At 39.4% G+C, this 18,673-nt stretch overlaps 1 protein-coding gene across 1 annotated transcript in view; it reads left to right on the forward strand.

Annotated features, from left to right (window-relative positions):
- The window catches only part of LOC111949093 (excitatory amino acid transporter 5-like), a 55,253-nt gene extending 37,130 nt beyond the window's left edge, over positions 1-18,123 (forward strand). Inside the window, exons 3-11 of the mRNA XM_023965426.1 lie at positions 1,323-1,538; positions 7,422-7,464; positions 9,397-9,628; positions 9,764-9,863; positions 9,964-10,197; positions 10,924-11,118; positions 14,783-14,917; positions 15,115-15,214; positions 15,315-18,123. Of these exons, the coding sequence (XP_023821194.1) occupies positions 1,323-1,538; positions 7,422-7,464; positions 9,397-9,628; positions 9,764-9,863; positions 9,964-10,197; positions 10,924-11,118; positions 14,783-14,917; positions 15,115-15,214; positions 15,315-15,578 (1,519 nt within the window). The 3' untranslated portion in view covers positions 15,579-18,123. The remainder of the gene's footprint in view (positions 1-1,322; positions 1,539-7,421; positions 7,465-9,396; positions 9,629-9,763; positions 9,864-9,963; positions 10,198-10,923; positions 11,119-14,782; positions 14,918-15,114; positions 15,215-15,314) is intronic.
- The last annotated feature ends 550 nt before the right edge of the window (positions 18,124-18,673 follow it).

An 18,673-nucleotide genomic window follows, 5' to 3' on the forward strand; every position in this document is an offset into this window, starting at 1 on the left:
AGTCTGACCGGGGCAGAGTATTCCGAACGGCGCGTTTACATGACGCATTTTCTTTCCGATCAGGCGTTCATTCCGATTACTTTTGCCCATGTAAACGCGGCTAATGATAGCTTCCTTTTTGCGTTCCTTAAGGCCTGTTCACACCGGGACGAATTTCGCCGGCGATTTTCGCCGACGTTTAACGCCTCGTGACTAAACAAAGGGCACCAACGAGAGTGTGCACACCGACGCGAAAAGCGTCAAAAAAAAAAACGCCTCGGGTTCGTTTTTTTTTTTCGACGCGTCGCGTCGAAATCTACTCGACCAATGAGAACGGCGCTTTTGCTCACGTGTCTGGAGCTTCTGAAGTTACAGTAAAACACAACTTGGGGGCGCTCAAACACAAAACTGCCTTGCTGAGCACACATACCAGCGAAGAAGATAGACGCCAAGTAGCGTCTACACACAGCCGCGAAACAATAATGACGGACATTCTAAAATATCCCCGAACCAAGCACCAGTTGGAGCTACTGGTGCTTGAAATATTCATGTTTTCTTTGTTTGATTCTGACAAGCGTGTAAATACTTGCTCTCTTCTTCTGAGTGAAAAGCGACTTTCAGAAGCGTAAAGTTGCGCAGCGCCACCTTGTGTACAGGAGTATTTCTGTTTTACATTAAGCGCCATCTAATGTCAGGGAATGAAATTGCATGTTCACTCCACTCATCGTCAGCGAAAATCGCCTGGGTGTGAACACAAAAAACGTGGCGAAAAACGCTGGCGAATAACGCCTGGCGAATATTCGTCCCGGTGTGTACGGGCCTTTAGTTTCAAGCTGAAGTAACAGTGTCATTCCTGCTACAATGAATCAAGCATCTCAAGCATCGACCTATTTAAATGCAAATGTGTTCACTTTGTTTCTCATGTGGTTAAAGTTGTTTTTCTCCTGAGCACGGGGGAGGCTTGAAAGCTTTCAGAGGCTTAGGAGACGTTTGGCAGAAGACACTTTCTTTTTCTGAAACTGCTTAATGAGTTCAGTTGTTAAATCTTGATAGACAAATCTTGACTTTGATCAAATACTTTCTTTTCCCATGTGGATTTTCTCTTTTGTTTTGAATAAAGCAGTTTGGTAGAATAATTTTGTTTTTATTTTCATGTATGAACAGAAATATAAGGAAATAATGTCTACAAGATTGAATGATCAATTTCTACCATATAGGTTCATTTCTCTCTGTTTCTGGGGGAATGCATGTGCCCCAGTCCAAAACATATTTAAAACCACAAAACGTTCTCTTTTGGACATTCTAACTTGTTTATTTCCTTTGCTGTCTTCTCTTCACTTCAGTTTGATGTCCGGTCTCGCAGCCCTTGATGCAAAATGCTCGAGTCGCCTGGGCATCATGACCATTTCCTATTACCTGTGGACCACCTTTGTCGCGGTGGTAGTGGGCATCCTCATGGTGTACATCATCCACCCAGGCGGAGCCGCCCAAAAGGAAGATTCAGATGAGAGCAAGAAACCAATGACAAGCTCAGCTGACGCCCTGCTGGATCTCATTCGGTAAGATACATTCAAGAACCACTGGGAATTTTGTAACATCAGGGTCACATTGAATGATTTAGTCATTGTAATGTCTACATATAAATATAAAAGTTTGGCCAGGCGACAGACTGGCGACCTGTTCAGGGCATAGACATGTACCACTGGACAAAACGGTTTTGACGTCACCTATACAAAATGCTTTACCTGCGGTTCCAGCGAAATTAAATGACTTCATTCGCCATTTAGAGCCAAACAAGAGTGATTGGCCTGAGTTGGTCTGAGTCACGTTTGTAGGTGAAGAAGTGAAACCAATTATGAGTAAGCTTGCTCCAAGTCTACACCACTTCCACTTAAAGCGACTAGGGAGAATCTGTCAATCAAACGTTCAGAGTGGGGGCCAGCGAGCACCACAAATTCTACTGAGGCATCTGATTTACCAGTTTATAACTTACATAACTGGCAATAAGGAAGAAATATCATGAAAAAAAAATTGAAATAGCAAGAAGGTGTTAAGAAAGAGCTATCAGAGCAAGAACGGGTATTCTGACAAATAGAATGACTGAGTTATAGCTGTTTGTTTTTTTAATAGAAGTCCATGGGATTTTGGCTTCTTGGAGTCAGCATGTACTTTATATGTGGAACTCAAACGGGGAAGGGTCAGTATGTCCAGTGATATATACAGTCTATGGTTCTATGGTAAAGTACCCTTACTTTGCCCAACAGTTGCCGGGACAGGCTCCAATGGCCCTCTGACCCTTACTGTATACAGCAGATTAAGAAAAGTGAATGGTTGGATGTTTTAATGATACTTATTTTATTAATCACCAGATTATTTTCTTCAAGGTAACTTGACTTAAGAGCACTTTAAATGTTGTACCTAACCAAATGTGAAGGCTAGTTGTTATAGAAATGAGTTGTCAATGATGCTTTGCATTCTGTTGCTCCAATGGACGCATCGCAGCAAGTGCTTGGTCTTTGCAAAAAATCAACACAGTTATGACTGCTGACAGAATCTGCTGTTTTTTTAAGAAGAATTCTTAACAATCTCTCTCAATGTGAGCAAATCTATTTGCTCACAAAAATCATATTTTTGTTTTTTCAGAATATGCTCTTTCTTCTGAATATAATGTAAATAAAGTCACTGTTTTAGTCCCAACTGTGGGACTTCTATGAGATTTCTGTTTCAGAATGAATAATAAAATCCATGTGAATGCAACCTGTTTAACTGGAATTAAACTAAAATGACTCATTTACCACTGTTTAGATAGAACTAGCTTTGACATCGGATATAGCTCAACTAAAAATAATGTTGACAGCCCCAAAGAGAGAACGTTGCCAGTGATTCCACTACAGTCTAAAACTGACTTTGATCAATTTGTCAAATCCCTCTGTGGGAAAAACCCACAGCTGTCTGCCTAAACAGCGGCAGTCAAAGGAAACGTTGCCTCTGATAGTCAATGAAGTCATTCATGTGACATGCATGGTGTTTGAAAAGGGTTTGTCACGAGTGGCTGATCGAGGTCCCAAATGCAGGATTTACAGTCAGGAGGCAGATGGACGAGCAGCTTAGCAACTTAACCTATTTCAAACTAAACAAAAGACACCACGACAGCAGATAAAATCCAAAAGCGTAAGCACATCTATCACTGGGACAAAAGAAACTTGAAGGGAACATGTATTCAAAGGGTGGAGATATCATTTTTAAAACGAAACCTGAAGTAAAAAGGGGAATCAAACAGTAACACACAAAAGCTGGATTTGTGTCCACTCAATTAAATGTTTTTGTTTTTTAATCCTTCTCATTGGGATGTTGAATTTAACTGTTTTATATAAAATTAATTATTAACAAATGTTACATTCTTTCAATACACCAAGAAGTCATTAAAAAAACAATAAATTAGTTATTCTAACCATAAAGATTCACTAAACTTTTTCCTGTCAAAAGTGTTTTGGAGATTACATGGAAGCAGCAATTTTCAAATGAGCAGAAAAAAAAAACTTCTACTGCCCCTAGTGGAATGATGACGAACGACATGGGCAGACAACATCAACCAATTTATATAGAAATTGGTTTTTAAGGAAAGTTTGGATCATGCCAATGAAATAGGGGATTTGGGAAAGCGTGTTTCAATTGAAAAAATTATCTTCAAAGTTGAACAGTGAACCTAACTTAGCATGTCTCACATGACAAAGCTAAAAAATGAGCAGAAATGAAAAGTAAAGTGAAAAATAAAGAATATAACAAATGAAGTGGTTCAGACACATTTGTCAAGACAGCTGAGTGAATATCTTGAGATCAATGTTTAAATCCTGAAGCCTTACGTGCCAGTGGGTTATGGTGCTAAGCTAATTAAAGATCCTCACTGGGTTGCAATGTTAAAGGTAAACCTGGGTCTCTCCTGCATGTTGTGAGTCTGATGGTCAAAGCCAAGAGGTTGCAAAAAAAAGACTCCTGTCAGAAGATTCTATGACATTTTTATACAAAACTCCAAAAGTATTGCAGTAAAAAATTAATATGTATATTCATCATATTTTATATTCTTCAAAATTTTCACATTTAGACTTTACTTGAAATAAAGGTTAAAAAAAATTGGGGGAAAAAGAGTTACTATAAAAATGGTCGAGCTCTTGGAAATCCAGCAATGTACTGATCATGTGCGTGAGTGTGTGTGTGTGTGTGTGGGCGTGTGTGTATCCACAGCACAGCTGTGCTTTGGATTTAACTTGCAAAGCTTCTTTACAGCCTTCATCTATCATGCATCCATAGTCCTACAGTCACAAATGGGTCCACCATCTGCAGTCAAGTGTGTTTGTTTGCATGATTTCATGCCAGAGTTGCATCTAATGACTCTGTGATAAAATGTGTCGTTTTTATCACGGAGCTGAAGGTCAGGGGGTTTCCCCCGGCAACAACAATCACTAAGGTCACTTGTAAAGTAACACCATTTTTTTTAAAGGGCCTAAACCTGCAGCTCCTTAATGCTCTGTCCGTAGAACACAATAAACACAATATGTTTTTTTAATCTCTGTGCACGAAAGTGTGCAATTTTTCCTTCCGATTGTGATGTGAGCTCTGCCCTGGATGAGATTTAAAGTCAGGTTTAATACAGGGCTGACCTTGATGTTTGACATTCATCTTTGTATGATGAACATTTCATGCAGGCCATGTCTTTCGTCCATAGATGAACAGGCACCATAATCGTATAAAGCCGTGTTCTGAACTTACGTTTGTCTTTTGACACAAACACATTTTTGATGACCTTCTAATTTACTTTCATAATCGTTCCTTTCTGTACATAGTTTGACGTTAATAGTTGTTTTCAGGGTTAAAAAAAACACTTAAGCACTTTTACTTTTTCATAAAATCATAGAATTGCCCTTAAAGTGTCACGCAGGAAGGCTTTGGGTTCCATTTATAATCTTTGGTATGACTCTGCGTGGATTTGAAGTCATGATCACTCTTGGGTCGGACTCTCTACTGCAAGACCACTAAACGTAATGTCAGGTCCTACTTTATGACCTAAAGCTATGTTCACACCGAACACGATCTCTGCATCGGCGGGTGTCCAGTTTCGTTAAGTCAATTTGCAGACACGATATCAGGTCCCACAGCACATTTTGAGCGTTGTGGAAGGATGTTTTAGAAATATTGTTCAAATATCTGAGCTTTGGCGAAGAAGCCACATCAACCAATCAGGAACAAAGCCTTGGTTCAGATCATTCTCCTCCTGAACTTTATAACATTTTTCTTATTTGTATGAAACAATACAAAAAGATAGTTTAATTTTATTCTTATTTTTATCTTTTCTTTCCTCTCACTAATACGGGACATTAAATCATCAAACTAGGTCACAGTGACATGGAATTAACGCTGAAAGTGGCTGTCATTCAGGTGCAGCTCCTGCAGTAGATGACAAAGCTGATCGTACTGGAATGTCTGAATGATCTCATGAACCCAGACGTGGAGACGTGATTACCAAGGCTTACCAATGCTGTAGAGCTCTTCAAAATAAATAAACCTGATCCCTCAACATCATTTGTGTCTTCCATACATTGACTGTATATGAGATGACCAGTCAAATCTTCCATGAAGCGATGAGCTGACAGTAGCTCCTCCCACACACGTCTGGGGCATCAAGTTTATGAACACAGCAGCGAATTTCACACGCAAATTTGACTTTCATTGAGAACATATGTGAACCATTTGGTGGTTTAACCCCCCAATCCAAATCATTCACGCGGAGTGTCAAGCGGTCCTTTTTTTAGAGTCTTTGGTATGACTCAGCCTGGATTTGAACTCATAACCTTCCAGTTTTAGGGCGGACACTCACCTACAGCCAATCTGAACACAACTTGAACCCACTCCATTAGCGTGCTTGCAGGTATTTCTTTCCTAGGTATTTCTTTTTATATAACTATGTTTTGCAGCGAGTATTCCAAAGATGTGCTTAAGACTGTTTCTCAACAATAGAAGTAATTTCTGAACGCTTTTGCCATCATTTTACCAACAACCTCAAGGACGTCTGCCTTTCGTAAATCCTGCAAAAATTGCCTTCAGATGTAGGATTCTGTCTAATGTGTGCCGCATTGTAAACAAAATTTCTTTAGAGGTTTTGAATTATTATGGGAGCTGAGAAGCAGGGGACAACAATACAAACATAAGAGCCAGTTCATTGGAGGTGGGAAGGATGGCCTCGGAGGGATCAAGGTTCTACATACTATTTTCCACAGCAGTGACTATGACGTTCTTGATGAAGATACTTCATTATCCATTCACTTGGAATGTTTAAGATTCTTTACCAAGATTTGACAGGTCTCTCTCCAGTTTTCAGTGATAGAATCAATACTATTTACCAAGAAGAGAACACAGGAGTTCTCAGCTTGTTTGAACAAGGAGCTTGAATGGGATTATTGATTTGGCAAGTCACAGTGGGCTCATTTATTTTAAATTAGAAATACTTTCTGTTCACAAGACAGTTTCATGCTTGAGATACAGAAACAGTCTTTACCATCCCTCCATCGTCTTCTGAAAACCACTTAATCCTTTTTGGGGTCATGGGGTTGCTGGAGCCTGTCCCAGCTGCTGTTGGGTGAAGATGTGATACACCCTGGATGGGTCACCAATCTGTTGCAGGGTCACATACTCACAAATTAACACCTAGGGACAATTTCAAATCATCAGTTATTTAGCAGGTGTTTGGACTGTGGAAGGGTTTCTGGAGAAAACCCACACCAGAGAACATGCCAACTTCACACAGAAAGATCCCAGCCAGGATTTGAACCAGGGCTTTCTCTCTGTGAGACGAGAGCGCTTTACACTACGCCACCATGCAGCCCATAGCCATGACTATGTATTAAAAAAAAAAAGTACCTTTTGGAGTTTAGACACTGTCAGATAAATGCATCTAGACATTAAAGAAAAACACAATTATAAACAACAAACCACAACAAGAATCAAGTTTCTCATGCACGAGGGAGAGGAGCAAATGTGTTGGAAAAGGTCCACCACGTTTCTCTTCTCAAAGGTCTGCCTCTCCCTGTGCACCTTTTATTAAGAACACAAGAAGGAGGTAACATTTTCAAGACAAAGAGGAAAAGTTCATTAGGGGGTGTCGTATAATGACCCATTTGGTTGGATTCTAACTTCAAACAGTATCCCTTATCAGCTCAGGACAGTGTGTCGTAAACCCCTCATCCTGGGTGGGAGATGAGAAGCAGATGAACAAACACACAACTGTTTTCAGAAGAGGTAAAAAGGTCAATCTGAGTTAACATTTAAACATACATTTAACCAAATACATTTAAGCAATGATAATAATAAAACAAATTCCTTCACAGACACGTTATACGAATGAGGCCAAATGTTTGAACTAACAACTTACCTCAAATTCTCTTTTACAGCAACATGTTTCCGGCCAACTTGGTCCAGGCCACTTTTCAACAGGTAAGCTGCAGCCTTAAAGACAACCAGGCTGGGGAAAAAACAGGGAAAGTTAGATTTTTACTTATTTAGTAGCTGTCTTTTATGTAATGTAAAAGTAAATCAGCTTTGCTATAAAGAATAAATGGTAAATAGCGTATTCTTTATTAGCGCTTTTCTACCTTCTTCGAAGACCCAAAGCGCTTTACAGTCACAGTCCCATTCACCCATACACACACACATTCACACACTGGATGGGGGTACCATGCTATAATTATCTCTGTGCCTGATGTGGCATTGTTACATTTGTATTTAGCTGAGTGAAGAGTCATTTAGGTTTGTATAAAAGGAGCACGGACGGGAAAGTAGAGAGCAATTTGGTCTGAGATTGTAGAGTGTAATTTCTGCTCAAATTCATAAAAAGTATGACTCAATTTTGGTCCAGATAAAAGATGATGTGATATTAGATTTGCAGCAAAACTGAATGCTTGGTTCTGTCCAAGCAAAAGGTTTTACAGCTCGGCTTTTTATGATCAATCTGCTGACACATAAATAAAGAAGACAAAGCAAAAGGGAAAAAAACAAAATAACAGTTACAAAAAAACAGTTAAAACAACTACCTGCGTAACAGTTTGAATGTATAATGTCTTATTTATTGTTTAAAATTGTTCCATCACACCTATTCCTGAGGAATGAAAAACCAAAAAAAAATGAGATGATGACATACATGTAACACCGAGTAACAGACCCCAAATGTTGTGGTTGTTCACCTGTACGGGGCACGCTGGTAACCCGTTGAAAATATCAAGGTCATGGACCGCTCAGTGAACCTATGGAGCTATGGACATATTTTGAGCATTGTAGCGAGAACTCATACAACACCTAAGGGTAAAGTAAGGGTGAAGTGGGTGAGAAGCAGGTGTGTCATAAAGATTTTTCTTTTTTTTACCCCCCAATCCTGTGGAGTACTGTTCACATGATAAGTGCGGCTACATGTGGCCTCCTTGCATGCAAGGAGTGTTAAAAATAAGAAAAGTAGGTAGCATGGGCGTCCTTTGGGCACTGATGAATCACCTGCACAGCCTATGCATGCAGCATTCACATCCCATCAGTATGGTGCCAGTACTCGCACCTTAATAACAACTAGAATAGTGCGGTGTAAGGGCACCATGTAAGGGCAACAGCATCACCTGTACATTGTAAAGTGCTTGAAACTTACATTATCCTTAAGAATATCGGTACTTAACGATTCATGCCAACCCTTTAGGTGGCCTCACAAACCTCCAGGTAACTGCAAGACACACTAGCTTAAGATGTGTACCGTCTATGACCCTTCATGAGCCCGGTGACCCAAAAATGCACAGCACCTATACGGGTCAAGCCCCCATGTGGGTGCAAGTTACCAAGGTGTAAAGTATGGCATAGTAAGTCTTTTCCAGGGCTACTATTTTTTTTAGAGAAGAACTTCTGCAAGTTCTTACTTTTTTTTCCAACCATCACTTATTGGCTTTATTAATTAGGAAAGTTCTTGTTTATGTGGAGACAGTGCCTTGTTCTGTGCAGATGGTAGTTATGATATAATATGGGATTTTATTTTGGACATATATTTTAAAGGAAAAATAGGACAAGATTTTAAAAAAAAGAAGAAGAAAACAAGAAATATCTGAAAGAGAGTAAGACGAAATAAAAGCCTTATAAATTCTCACCCCTATGCCCTGTACCAAACTAATTACCACGCTCAGTGCAGCCAACATCCGTTATACTCCGGTTCCCTCTCTAATAAGCACACTTTCAGTTTCAGAGACCCACATGCACACATATAACTGCAAATATAGCTAAATACAAACAGGCACACAAACACTTTTAATTAACCCTGTTTAAATTTTACACATTTTAAAATGACTGCACGTTTTTCTTGTCATGCTGTTACTCATAGAGGCTTCTTTTTGCTTTAAGTACCGAACGCACAGAGTTGCAGAACTCATCCCCAAACCAACAGTGGCACAGACCCTGGATGAGACCACTACGCGCAGGGTCTACATTTATGGCATCCAGGACGACAACAGCACAGACATTCAGAACTTCTCCTTGGACCTGACGCCGCCTCCTGATGTCATTGTGAAAACTTCGCCTGGTACCAGCGAAGGCATGAACGTGCTGGGAATTGTTATTTTCTCAGCCACTATGGGTATGTCATGGAAGCAGCAGAAAAAAGAAAAAAAGTACAGATAGCGGAAACCATGTTTATATGGTGCAGCTAGTTTGTGAGTACAATTTTTTATTCTGTCTGCATATGTGATTATCGTTTTTCCTTTTAATTCAGGGATAATGCTGGGAAGAATGGGACCCAATGGGAGTGCATTGGTAAACTTCTGCCAGAGTTTGAATGAAGCAGTTCTAAAGATAGTTGCCATTGTCATTTGGTAAGAGCCCCAAACAAGAACCAATAAGGACAACATTTTATCAAACGGATCTTTAGAGAATGTTTCTGAAATAGCCTGCTGCCTCTTTGTCACTTTTTAGGTATTTTCCGTTTGGCATTGTGTTCCTGGTTGCTGGCAAGATCTTAGAAATGGATGACCCCTCAGCCATGGGGAAGAAGTTAGGCTTTTATGCGATCACCGTAGTCATGGGACTGGTGCTACATGGCCTCTTCATCCTCCCAGCCATGTACTTCTTCATCACAAAGAAGAGTCCTATCGTTTATATCCGAGGCATTCTGCAGGCCCTGCTCATCTCATTGGCCACCTCATCCAGGTACGAAAAAACAGAAAAACACTTTTCCTGCACATCAAACAACTTATTAGATGTCAAATCAAAAGTTGTGTTTCACGAATAGGTTATGATAAAAAAGTGTGCCTTTTCAGTTTTTACTGGAATTACGAGAAATGCTGAGAAACCAGACAAATGAAATTAGGATCATTGTCGGTTTGGGGCTAATTGTGTGTAAATATCTTAGACTGTGTCCTTTATTTGTACAAACACAAACTCTTAATGTGTGCCAACAGCCCAGGGCGCCCCATTTTCTGGAAAACACAAATTCTTCTAAACCACTTTTAAAGCACGGTAGTGTAGGAAAAATGATTGGTGTTTTTTCTTCTCCACCTGCAAGACACTTCCTGTATTTGTTGTAGGGAGCAAAAGTTTAGTGACAATTGTCAAAAAGGTGACAGCTGACGGGATATAAAAGCAAAAAAACAAATGAGCCAGTCAGAGCTTGGCATTCAGCCTGCTGCTAATATAGTAATAGAACCATGAAAGTTTTTAATCCTGTTTTTAAAATAGAATCTTCTGGTTTTTATGCAAAGCATTGCACGATCTAAAGGGCCATAAGGGGGTACTGGTTGGTGGGATGAAGGATTTGAAATCAATACTTCACACCCAGACGAGACTTCAAACGCTGATTGTGATTATGGGATAATGGTAGAACAGATGCGTTTTTTTAGCTGTCTTTGAGCTGCTTGTTGCTGATTGTCTCTACAGCTCTGCCACTCTGCCTATCACCTTCAAGTGCCTCCTGGAGAACAACCACATTGACCGACGCATCATTCGCTTCGTGCTGCCAGTCGGGGCAACAATCAACATGGACGGCACGGCTCTCTACGAGGCGGTGGCAGCCATCTTCATCGCTCAAGTGAACAATTACGAACTGGACTTTGGCCAGATCATCACCATCAGGTGAGGTGATCGCTGTTGAAAACACAGCTTTTTTAGTTCCTGTTGCATCCCAGTACCTTTTAGAAATATTAATGAAAAAGAAAAATGTGGGTAAAGAAAGCAAACCTCTTTCAGATTCAGACCATTTTACTAAAAACACAGAGAAAAACTGGCACAGCCTTCGAAGAAATTACAGGCCATCATTCAGTCTCTCATTCGCATTAATGGATGTTTATTTTGTGTGTGTTTTCTAAAGCTTTCATCTCAGCATTGTAGTACATGAGTTCAGCAAAAATTCAGGGTGAAGATGTGGAAATGGAGTTTAAAAGGGAGAATATTAGCCTACAGAGGCAGGAGGGAATGCTGACCTTTCCTTTCACATGAAACAAAAAGATAACAGAGCTCCATACATTTTTAGCGGTGTCCATACGGGGCTCCAGACAAACTTTATGCACTGGTTGCACCAGTGTTAGAATTTTTATAAAAATGTGATGTGGCAACATTGTTGATTACACTGCATTTCACAGCACAGTTTACTTACAGTTTTTTTCATCTTTTTCTGTCTTCTTACCTCAACCCCCACACTAAAATTCACTTCAAAACAATCATAAATGTTTTAACTGCAGTTAAGCAATGCAAATACAGCCTTTATTATATTTTATACCATGGTCCGGGGGAAGACTCGATTCTGATTGGCAGCTAGGTGTGGATTAAGTAAGGGTTAATGGTCGACGAGGTGTGCATTATCAGAAATGAATGCACGCTGTGGAAGCATGAACCATCCTGTGCATTATCACTTTTTAATCCACACCCAGCAGCCAATCAGAATTGAGTATTCACCCCAACCATGGTATAAAAGGTGATAATGGAAAGTGACAATGTATACCTAAAAAAGAAGTTCCGATCGCATAGCTCAAATGTTCTATATCACTGCGCAGGCTTCATTAAAAAACTCTTTTACTTCAACATCTGGACAAAAACAAGCGTTGAGGTGAACGTTCTGTACTGATGCTATGTTATCGTTATTATGATGACAAGCCACACCACGTATCAAATAGTCAGCTTTTTGTGAAAAAGTGATTGAAACCGAACAAATAACAAGAATAAAGGACAAAAAATGTCTTGCGCTTCGTGTTGGACGGTTCAGGCTTCCGCGTTGTCCGTTAATTTCTGATAATTGACACCTCCCTCACATTAACTACAATATTTGATTTAATTATTGTTTAAATTTAAGCACTGATTGTAGACAAAACAGCAACAAAAAAATTCCACAGATATATTAAAACCATTACAGAAATAATTAAATGCATTGATTAAAAAAAAGTACTTTAATTACTTATAATCATAAATAGAACTTATTGCAATAATGCATACAATACACACTAAGGTCACATTAGGGTCATGTAATATGATTATTAACCACAGTCAAGCAGAGTTTGATTTGTTGATGAAAAGGAGTGGCAAGAAGCGAACATATACAATCCTACACCTACTGAGTTATTTCATTTTATATTTTTGCATTGTTGTTCTAATCCACTTCTGACTGGATCAAGTTATGAGTTTCTGCGTTTCTGTTTCTGCAATATTAAAGGAACATACTGACAATTTATGAGAAATAGCTTTTTTTTTCAATTTTCTGGATCATTTTGAAAGAAATCAAATCTTTGACAAAGAAAACGTTTCACTATTCTGCTGGACTTCAAACCAAAGAGAAAGCAAGCTTGAGGTTCAATCAGGGCCACATGTGAAAACCGTCGCCTCGCATATTAAGTTTAATTCTGAATAATAAAGCTATTATGGGATTAGCTAGATTCTCATAAATGTAAATGTCGCACAGATTATGCCTCGCATGAGCTTAGTTTGATCTGATTTCTGAAGCTCAGCGTTTTCAAACAGACAAGACGTCAACAACGAACCCCCCGACCAGCAGACCAACATTTTCAGCTGCGAGCTCAAGAAGCCCCCCAACCCATTTCTAAGAAAAAGTCCTGACCCCCATCTGATTCAGTGGCAGGACCCAACTGTAATATTATTGAGAGCAGACATTTTCTCAGTGGCTGCAGTCTGTGCACATTCCCCAGTGAATAATCCCCTGGTGGTAAATCCCATGTGACCTGTATTGCTCATCTTTCATGTCACGGCAGAATTATAATAATTTCTGTGTCCGTGCCCCGTTCCCGTGACGTTTGGCTGCTGACCAGTACGCTTTTCCATCTGTGTACTGACCCAACCTCAACCCCAACTTGCTGAATAACACCATCAGTCTGCTCTGAAAGTCGTCTGAAAAGAACAGCCACTCCATCTTCCCTCATCTCTTTTTCTGTATTGAAGAAAAATAAAATGCAGTTCCACATCGGAAACGTTAATGCCCATTTTCGAAGATTTTCCTCCCGGATCACCTCTCTTAAAATAGGTTCTACAACTTAAAGGCGATTTAGTAAAATGATCAACTCCTTGACAGAATTTAATCATATTTAGTCCCGTAGGGACAATGGATCATATTGAATTCTATGGTTTGTTAATCAAAACACTATGAAGGGGATATTTTTTTTAAATTCTCCAAACGAAAAAAAGAACATTATCGGACCATGAAATTATGAAGAACTGCTTCTATTTGAAAAAGCTTTCACATCCATGACTGTCTAATCACTGGCCACTTTTTAGGTACACCTTGCTAGTGGGTTGGACCCCCTTTTGCCTTTAGAACAGCCTTAATCTCTGGTGGCAAAGATTCAACAAGATACTGGAAACCTTCCTGAGAGTTTTGTCCATATTCACATAATAGCATCACGCAGATGATTCCAGCTTTATGACATGGAGCCTCATCCTGCTGGAAGTAGCCATCAGAATGATGTGTACACTGTGGTCATAAAGGGATGGACATGGTCAGCAACAATACGCAGGTAGGCTGTGGTGTTGCTCAGTTGGGACTAAAGGACCCAAAGAGTGATAGTAAAATATCCCCCATACTATTGCAGCACCACTAGTCTTAACTGTTGATACAAGGCAAGATGGATCCAATGACCCCACCATCCAAATGTTGCAGCAGAAATGGAGACTCATCAGACAAGACAGCGTTTTTCTAATCTTCTATTTTCCAATTTTTATGAACCTGTGTGAATTGCAGTTTCAGTTTCCTGTTCTTAGCTGACAGGAGTGACATCCGGTGTGATCTTCTGCTGCTGTAGCCCATCTGCCTCATGGTTGGACGTGTTGTTTGTTCAGAGATGCTCTTCTGCAGACATCAGTTGTAACCAGTGGTTATTTGAGTTCCTGCTGTCTTTTTAGAACCAGTCTGGCCATTCTCCTCTGACCTCTGGTATCAACAAGACATTTCCACCCACAGAACTGTTGCTGTCTGGATATTTCTTCTTTTATGGAGCATTCTCTGTAAAACCTACAGATGGTTGATTTGATTGGCTGATTCAAATTTGTGTTAACGAGGCGTTGGACAGGTGTGCCTCCTAAAGTGGCAAGTGATTGACAAAAAAAAATGTTCCAAATTAATCAAGACATTTTTAAAAAGCCCTTGTTGGTTTGACAATTACTTAAGCTAATGTGTAGTTAGCATAACCCTGGGGTTGTCCCAGAACCTTTATTAGTAACTTAAAACTAATGGCTCATAAAGTTTAAGGAACACACCGTCGTGCTGTGTGTCCTATTAATTTCTTCTCTCTTTTCTTAGCATCACTGCCACGGCTGCCAGCATCGGCGCAGCTGGAATCCCACAGGCTGGCCTTGTTACCATGGTGATCGTACTGACCTCTGTGGGCCTGCCCACCGATGACATCACTCTCATCATTGCCGTCGACTGGGCTTTGTGAGTAAAAGCTTTTGTTTAAAGTAAACCAAACAGAAGAAAAAAAGCAGCAGAGACTGTTACTTTTTTCTCGAAACAGCAGATCCGCTCTTTTCTGAGAAGTTGAGCTTGCTGCCTTTCTGATGTTACTAAATAAAGTACATCAAGATGTCAACAGACAAAAAAAGAGTGTTTGTCTTTTGTGCTGCTGTACTCAGGGATCGCTTCAGGACCATGGTGAATGTGATGGGGGACGCTCTGGCAACGGGGATCATGGCTCACATCTGCAGGAAAGACTTTGTTAAAGAAGGAGAGCAGGTGAGAGGAAGACAAAATTCAATCAGCGGGCAAGGAAGAAAAAGGCTGTGGTTCTTTTCATCATTTTGCAAGTCCCTCTTGATGTATTTTTGTCCACCAGGTTCCACTCATATGTGAAACAAAACCCATGATAAGCATCCAGCAGATGATGACGTACCAGAACCAGAAGAACGGCTGTTACCAGCCACCGCCGGGCAGCAAGCACGACCACCTCTCCCCTGACGTGGCTCGTCTGATCCAGCTGGAGGAGGGCATCAGGCCAGTGGAGAAGAAGAAGCACGCTCACGCCTCTCACAACAAGAGAGAGCACAGGGACAAGGACCACTGTTCTGTGGACATGAACGGCCTGGAGACTAACGTATGAAAGCAGCAGCTTTCAAAAGCGTATCTGCAGAAACAGCAGGAGAGGAAAGCTGCTGCAAGTTTCCACGCTTCCTCCCTCCGAGACGAATCGAGGTCCAGAGAAGTTAAATGCAAACAAAACTGAGACTCTTTTTTACTTCATAACCTTATGTGATAACCCACATTTTATTGCTTTTGTCTTTTGTGTAAATACTTACAGCCACTAAGAAAAATAATAATATTAATTGCTTGGATGCCTGAAAAATGCAAACAAACAAAAAGGATTCTTAGAGGTTATTCTTACCTGGTTGATGTGCATCCACTCCTGCATTTCCAGCCTGCAACACATTTCCAAACAAGCAGGGACAGAGTTTATCATCAAACTCACCAGTTTGACTATGAAGTATTGATGTTTTTAACAAAGGTTTCCCAAATCTGTCCCTCTGCCAATATGTTTTTATTGGATATTAAAAGTTCCTGGTGCAGTTTTTCTGTGAAAATAGGCAGAGCTATGGTTCCTGAAGAACTTTTCCATTGAAAACTGTAATTTAAACACAACAGGTTGCTTAAAAGTGGGGGGAAAATACCACCTGGCTGTTTGTTCCAACTGAAAACTCCTGAAAGGAGTTTTATTGAAGTAAATAGTGATTTGTTAATACTTTTTAGAAAGAAAGCAAATTGGCAAACATAAATTAGTCGCAAAAATGCCTCAAATGTAAAAGACATCTCAATCAAAAGTCTACCAGCGGATTTACTGATGGCCTGAAATGATGTTATTTTTTTCAGAATGTATCTGAACTGATTATGGCCTACTTCTTCTAGTTTGATCCCTAAACCCTAATACACATACCAGTAAATATCTTTCAATCTTAAAAAAAACAAAAATAAATTTGTTCGTTATATGGTAAGGTATGTGGAAAGTTCAGGACCTGCTACTAAATTTTTACACTTGATGTAACATTTTGAATAAATAAGAATGAGAGTCAGAAGTTACCAGAAATTGCTATGAAACTGTCATTTCTTTTTTTTTAATGGATCTAGAAAAGTTAATTACAATGGAGTATTAAGTCCACCATAAAAATAAAAGATAAATAAATGAACGAGAATAAAATAGTAAAATTATTAGATAAATGTTATAATTTTACAAGAAAAAGTCTTACTCATAATGTTATCGTGTTTTTTTCCTAGTTGTATGACTTTATTCTCATAAATTAAATTATTTATTATGGTGGCCCAAATACTCGTAATTAAGACTTTCATTTATGCCATAGATTTCTCCTCCAGTTGTGTAACACAGCAAGAATTATTGTTTTATTGAAGCCAATCTGAAAGAAATAAATGTTTCTAGAGCTGAAAACACAAAAACGGTTTCCAAGATACAAAATAAAAACAGATTTTAAATCAAATTAGATCAATAAAAATGAACAAGTGCAGTCGTTCAATTGCAGTGTGGCTCATTATAACACGTTTCCAGGGTGCTTTCTTCAGCACTTACATTTAATCTAAAGAGGACTGGTACACCCCCACATTTTAGGCAAAAAGCTAGAATCCAGATCGACCATGATTAGTGGTTAACTGATAAATTAGGTCTCCAGTTCTTTATTGTCATGTTTATTTGAGCCAATCTCTGACATGAAGGAATTTATGGATTATTATATATCCATTCCTTGTTAAAAATGTATTAATTCCCCATCAGTGTGCCTTTCTCACACTGTTTTATGTGTTGCAGACTTCAGATGCAGGAGTGAGTTTATGTGCTGCAAGCAAAACCTCTGTTTGTAAAAAATGAGAGTCTGTTTAGTTGAAGACAAATTTCATTTTCTGTTTGTTCCTTTTTTGAACTAAAAAAAGACAAAAAAATATTAATTTTTTTATTACGGTCTGAATGTTCCTGCAAGTTGTGTCCTGGGCATGACTGGATGTTTGCTTTTTTTTATTGTTACAACACGTACTTTATGAAGATCTTTGGGCAACAAGTTGCGGGTTTGGAACAATAATCGACTATATTCAGCATCATCTGCAAAACCACACCATGACACAGGGGGTGCAAGCTCAGTAATCATGCAGAGTGGGAGTGAAAAACGGAATTGTCTCCTGATTTCCCTTCAACAACACTCCTTCTTACGCAATCTTCTCTGCTTATGCTTCTCCAAGCTCATGTCGTTCCTCTGCTCCATGGATTCCCATCAAAAGTATCTGACGATCACAAAGAGGGGTGTCTGAGCCATCGACTTAGTCTTGTTGTTTTGAATCTCACTGTATCCGTCTTTGCCTTAAACAACCAAAGGAAACATTCAGGAGGGCAGCACACTGTTTGCCATAACAGTCGAGACGACCAGCGGAAGCAACAACAGGCCACACTGAGCTCCGTTCTAGAGGATGTGACATACTCTGTACATTATGTAGTTTTAATACCATTTTAGAGTGTTTCAAAAGCTGCAATCATGTATTTGTATGAAGAAAAAAAAAGAGTCATAGCACAAAACTGTATACATGTATAAATGTCAAAATGCATTATTGTATTGTGGGGAAATGTGAAGAAAAAATATACATATTTATCGAAAGGACTTTTTTTCAGGTAGTACATTTTTTGGGGGTGGGGCACAACAGACACAAACAAGTCCAACAGAATTGACTTACATGCATTTTTACCAACACTTGATTATTAATAGTCATTTTTATTAAAATAGCACTTTTAACCCTTGTGCTACCCTAGGCCCTTTAACATTGGGAGTTGGGTCATCTGGACCCCACTAGACAGTGCGCTGAACCTTTTTTCTTCAATGATTTGTGATCTTCACTGGTGTCCATGGATTACATGAAATCTTTCCACCTTTATCCACCTTTGTCATGGTAGGGAGAACACGTCAATGTAAGGGTGGGGTCATCTAAGATAGCACTGGGGATACATGTGAAGGTGAACGATTAGAACCCATAGGAATTCAAAGCAGATGCTCAAAGAAACCTCAATCTTTTTTCAAGCAAGAAAATGACAAAACTGTCAGACATGATGTGTGACAAAGATCTGGCAACTATTTTTAATAAATAAATGTGATCATTAAAGAAAGAGGAAAATTGTAATTAAAATGTGACAGAATCTAAGATGGAACATGTGGC

This window comes from Oryzias latipes, chromosome 17, assembly GCF_002234675.1.
Source record: "Oryzias latipes chromosome 17, ASM223467v1".
Classification (NCBI taxonomy): Eukaryota; Metazoa; Chordata; class Actinopteri; order Beloniformes; family Adrianichthyidae; genus Oryzias; species Oryzias latipes.